General features: G+C 39.9%; 1 protein-coding gene across 8 annotated transcripts in view; it reads left to right on the forward strand.

Moving 5' to 3' along the window:
- The window catches only part of MTDH (metadherin), a 58,630-nt gene extending 53,766 nt beyond the window's left edge, over positions 1-4,864 (forward strand). For all 8 annotated transcript variants that reach the window (XM_025870880.2, XM_025870886.2, XM_025870879.2 and 5 more), the window contains one exon: positions 429-4,864. In XM_025870880.2, coding sequence (XP_025726665.1) covers positions 429-499 — 71 coding nt within the window. In that variant the 3' untranslated portion in view covers positions 500-4,864. The remainder of the gene's footprint in view (positions 1-428) is intronic.
- Positions 4,865-6,000: the final 1,136 nt, after the last annotated feature.

Below are 6,000 nucleotides of genomic sequence, written 5' to 3' on the forward strand. Positions count from 1 at the left end.
GGAGGATTTGATACATGCCCTTGTCTGTCTGGTCCCTCCCTTTTCCTGTGCGCATGTTCTTGGGGCTGGGAATTGTTCTGTGCCTTTTTTCCCTCTGTTGCTCCCTCCAGCTCCGTTCAGTGTCCATTTTTGCCCATTTTCACTTTCATCACTCAGATTGAGCCGTATTAAATGGTGGGTTTTCTAGATCAAAACCGGTGAAATACCTCCCATGTCATAAAAAAACAATACACTGGGATTCAGAGGAAAAGGGGCCGGCAGCCGTGGACTCACCTACAGAACGTGTCCCTGGGGCTGGGGACGTAAACACAAAGGTTGAAGCATTACCGGCGGAGCTATTTCAACGCATGTCTCCGTTGATGCTACCTTTACATTTTTGAGACATAACAGTATTTACTCCTGTTTTTTCTTTCTTTTTTTCCCTTTAGCCAAGTCTGAAACTAGCTGGGAATCTCCCAAACAAATAAAAAAGAAGAAAAAAGCCAGACGGGAAACGTGAATATATTTTTCCTGAATTGGACATGTGTTTTCAAACACTGTCTGGAAGATTATGCTGTTTATGCAATAATTTGTGAACATGTACAGAGTTTTATATAAATTCAAACCAATTTTTAGAACAAAACTGTGAACACAACCACCGTAAAAATGGAATCAAAGGAAAGTTAATTTATGAAATTCAGAGGTCAGCAGAATATACTCCAGTGCTGGAAGACACTTGGGGAAAGTCTTTTCAATTGAACGAGAACGATCTTAATTTAAGAATATTATCCTGGTTTTACAGCAGTGCCCTGTTTACAACAGCTTGTGCCCTGTCTCATCTGCAGCTGAGGAATAAAGGATTCTGATTAGAGAGAGAGCTGCCTGCGGGTGCGTAGGCAGCATCTGCGATCTTTATGCACGGAACTTAAACCATTTGAATCTGTTTTATGCTTAAATCAAAGTGCTTTGATCAAATGCATAATCTGCCATATCTTTACATATATGTTGGTAGCAATTTGTATTAAAGGAATCACAAGTGCAAATAAAAGGTCACTTACCATTTGTTAACTAAACTCCTGGTTTAGTTTACAGTTTTTAAAAAGTTCTTAATTAAAAACATTGAACATGCAGTTGATGCTTGTATGGCTTATGAAGTTATTTTTGATAGTCTTACATTACTTGAATTGTTCAAAGTTCAGTATATTTTAAATTAAGAAAGGTAAACTATATGTATTTGTTTTATACTTTTAAGGTTCAGACTCACAAATAATGCTCTTGTTTAGAATTTGAAAACTTTCAGGCAAAATGCAACTTAACATTTCTCCCTTTCCCTAGCAGTTTCTTTTTCCAACGTCAGCTCTTCTCTTCATTGCTAATACTTCTTCAACTTTAAAAATGAAATCTTTCACAGATTAGTTACACAGACAGAACTTTGAGTATACGATGGAGAATGAAAAACTAGAGTCGGACAGCTTTAATTGACATTGTCAAGACCTCCAGTTATCAGGAATACATTTTTTTACTGCCTTAACCTATAGTGCGTAGAATATGCATCAATTTCTTGAGGGGGATTCGTGTTTTTATAAGAATTTTCATGTAATTATTGCAATTGTGGTCAAATAAGGAACGTTTTCTGCTTGAAACTATTGATTTAAATGACGTGTGAGATGTTTCACCATTTTCAGGCACTGTGTAATTCTATTGTAATAAACTGGCAGGTATCTTTGTAACTATAAATAGTGCATGCTCAGCCATGTACACTGTAAATAGCCTTTACCAAACGTGTTTGACAAGGACCATAATTAACATCACTTAGTGAATTGTGATAAAGAAAAAAAGCCATGATTTATTTGATGTGATTGGCTTGTTTTTACGTGGCGCCAAGAATGAAACTGTTTAACAGCTGTAACCAATGGTACTGATCTGTCCATCCAATCTTGTCTTTTATTAGATCTGATTGTGGTTTGATAGTATTGCATTGTCACGCTAGGAAAGCTAAAGAAACACAATGGTTTTAGTAACTGCTGAAGACTGGCCTTATTAATGGACAGCTTTCCTAACAAGCGATTATTAACTTTTATCAGGTGTTACCATCTGTTTCAGGAACACGGCAGTATGTTTACATGTCAGAAGTCTTGTTTCATTCTATGAGATTTCTAAATTGATTTGTTTAAATAAATTCAGCAAATGGATAGCATTGTGTTTATTTGCTTCAATATTGGGGTAAATAAGCTCAACTGCCAGGAATTCATTTCTTCAAATGACTTTATTCTGTGAGCTTTACATAGATGTTTCCTAAATAGATCAAGGATTCCTGAAGTTGCCAGCACTTTGTAAAGGTGTCACAGAGAGTTTGAGAAGGAGTCTGTATAATTTTAGAATGTGCCAAAAGATCTATGCTCAGAAAATTCAGTTGAACTCTCTCAACTCTACCTCACCATTTCTTTATCTTAGAATTTTGTTGGCTGTGTCAAATGTTGGGCTTTGTTTCTCTGGCTCAGTATCTCCCAGACAGCCACCGACAGTGGATGTTAGGGACACTGTCTTTTGAGGAGAGATCTAGTGTGGAGATGGAGAAGTGCATTGCTAAATGGGTGGATCCGATGTGGCGATGTCTCTTGTCTTTCCAGCTCAAGAGCGAGGACGTGGATTTTATGTTTTAAGAGATGGCAGCTATGAGTGATAAAATTAATTTTTTTTCACATGCATGAGATGAAAACTCTTGCACAATTAAAGTGTCATTGTTCATTGCTCTTTACCTGTTCCAGAAGATCTTGGTATGGCATTAAATCAGTTTCTGGAATCTGAACACAGGAACTTTTGTCCATCATCAACCTTAGAAGGCACTAAAATGAAGGTAGCAGTTCACGGAAGAGGGGAGACAGAGGAACCTATTGTCCTTTGGAGACTCGCATTAGATGCTCCCCAGACTGTCAGTAGGGAGATAACTGACTCCTTTAGGCTTCATCAGGCCTGAAGGGGAACCTGGTTCTAATTAGCAGACGAGGCCTCCTCGGAGAACCTGCTTAGAAATCTCCCTAATCCTGACCTGTCTCCTCAGACTTACTGAAAATCCTTCCCTATTCTGGAGTGGGGTTTAGGATTTCCCCAGACTGGAATCCTACCTATCTGTACCCCAGATTGAGCAAAACAATAGTTGAGAGAGTCCAAAAAAAAAAAGTGTTGAAATAACATGTCGTTAATGTAATTTACCATGTTTACTTTGTGCATGCATTTTGGGGGTGGGGGAAGCAGTGGAAATAATTTATCCAAATCTAATGGTATTATTTCACAGGCTAATCCAGTTTGTATTTGGGTTAAAGATAATTGAAAGGCAATATTTACAGAGTTTAATTTTTCTTAATTAAAAACAGTCCTCTGTTAATGTAGTGTGAAATATCTTTCAAAATTGAGAATTTAGGTTTAAGATGTCTAAGAGATGTCTTAAGACTTTTCTGTAAACTCATTGCACAAACTGGAATTACTTTCCAAAAGACTTAGGGAATGCAAATATGTTATTTGTAAAATGCATTGAGTATTGTAAATAAAACAAACCATTTTTGTTTTGTTTAAATTGCTCGTTACAGTTCTCTTATGGGAAGGGACTTCAGTCACTTTGCATCTTAAGCTAGTCTAAAGGCAATTAGTTTTTGATCTTGATGCTTCTTTCAAAAACCACAGATGCGCTTTACCAGTGGGAGGTCAGATATTTGGAGTTCAGCACCTCGTAAAATAGCCGTTTGTGACGCACGATGTTCTCCGTGGGAACCCGCTTTCGTCCGTCATCTAAGCAGTAGATGCACCCGCCATCAGGTGCAGCGTCTAACTTGCATCAACGTTTTAGGTTAAGGAAATGAGACTCAAATTTGACACTATTTATTAGTTGGGCTGTGTCCCCAAATAGTGACTTAAACAAGATACAAGTTTATTTCTTGTGCATGCGTGGAAAAGTTGGGAAGGCGGTCCGGCGCTGCTCCAGCACTGCAGGGTCAGGACTCCCGGTTCCCTCGACCGCGGTCCCCCCCACGCGCAACACACGGCTTCCATGTCGAGGCTGCCGACAGCTACACAGCTGGATAACGCCGCCCCTGTCTTTAAGAGCACTTCTCGAGTTACGCCACATAGGCTCATCAACTCAAACTTAATCACTTGATCCTACTAGCTACAAAGAGAACAGGAAATAATAGTCTTTATTCTGGCTGTCGTGGGCCAATGAACATTCCAGGATTCGTTACGGAGGAAGCAGTGGGGAGGTGGACAGCGAGCCCAGCTAGCGGTCCCTGTCACAGGGTTGGACGTAACGCTGCGTTTTTCCTGCACCCAGGCATCCTTTCTAAGGTCAGGTTTTAGCGTTTGCAACGGAGCAGAAATTCTGAAATCTCTCAGATACTGCTCAAGAGCAGCAGCTAGTAATGTTCAAACTTACATGTAACAGCTTTCTGGAAGAAATTCCTGCCATTCAATTCCTGCTTTAAATTCTAGAGACAGGCTGAAGGAAACTCAAGTAGCCTGCTATCATGCCTCTACTGCAACTATCAGTTACGAGTTCCAGTAGAAAAATTGCCCTGCTATATAAAGTAATCTTTAAAAAATAAAAAGCATTACTATTCTTTCTAAATGCTTTAACTGGAGAAGGATTTCTAACTCTAGCATCAAGACAGGAAGTACATTGTGACATGTTTGCTAACTTAACAGTACTGAGATTTATGAATAGGCTAATTGAAGAAAAATTTCAGCAGATACAAGGTCTTCCCCGTGATACTGGCATTCTTATTTGTATATGTGTGCTTTCCTTTTTTATTTATTGTATCAAAGCATTCAAAATGAATATATGTAACATGTACATAAAGTATAAAGCATAATAAAATGAACACCTCTGAAAACACCATTCCGCTTAAGAACTAGAACCTTACCAGCAGAGGGGAAATCGGGGGTGAGCCTGACTTTTGCTGTTGTCCGCTAACAGGGTCAAGGCGGGGGTGGGGGCAAGGCACGGATGAAGATAGCTGCTCTCGGGTACCCCAAGCTGGCACGGGTCCTTTTGCATGCCCAGAGTAGCTGTGGGTCCAGGTAACCTCTAGCCAGTCTCGGAGGGGAGTCCTGGCCTCACTGGCGCCCCTCGGTCCACTGCCATCTGCTGGGAAATCGTAGTAAGTACATGGAGGCACAATGGCTGAATGTGAATGGTGCCCCCAGAGCTGTGTAGCGCAGTCTGCACGACAGCTTTTCTATGAGGAAGGAGGCTAGCGCGGCTCCATCAGGAGCTCCCCCCACCCACGTGCGCCCCCGGGAGTCAGAAGAGCAGCACGTGGCCCATTTAGGGTGCGGATTCCTGGTGAAGTTTGTTGAGGGGCTGACGATTTTCTGACGAACACCACAAAAGGGTTTATGGCAAAACAGGAGCTGTGAGTAACTTCAGATAGTGTAATTATGGATGATTTCTTTCTCTTTGAAACTATAACAACTTACTAAAATACAGGATTACCTGGGGAAATTGCAGCTATTCCCATTTCTCATCAAAATTGAAATGTTCACAATAATGCAAGACGAAAGAAAACCCGCCTTAGTATTGGAAGTGGAAAGGGGGACATCCAAATGCCAAAAGCCCGGGGACGTTCCTGTTATTAACAAACAAAATCCAATAATTTATCAACAGAATATAACACCATGAAAGATGCAAGTGTGGGCTGATAATCAGGAAATCCAGTAACACATTTATTTCACCACAAACTTAAAGCAGAAAAGGCCTATGATCACATGACACTGCTGAAGAAGTATTTTAAAAAATCCAATAGCCATTCCCAATTTAGATTTAAAACACAAAAACAAAAACTTAAGGGAAATACTAAAGTCATCTCAATTGAAATCAGAGCAGAGCAGGGTTACCTACTAGCCAAGACTGTCTTGGAGCGGTATTAACAGATAATAAAATTTTAAAACTAACGTCAGAAGAGAAAAAGTAGAAGCGTCTAATATTAAAAAATTTTTTCAAGAAAAATACAAGACCAAATGGAAACTAAA

Source organism: Callorhinus ursinus, unplaced genomic scaffold (genome assembly GCF_003265705.2).
Source record: "Callorhinus ursinus isolate GAN/ISIS: 27379988/994484 unplaced genomic scaffold, GSC_fseal_2.0 scaffold5, whole genome shotgun sequence".
Taxonomy (NCBI): Eukaryota; Metazoa; Chordata; class Mammalia; order Carnivora; family Otariidae; genus Callorhinus; species Callorhinus ursinus.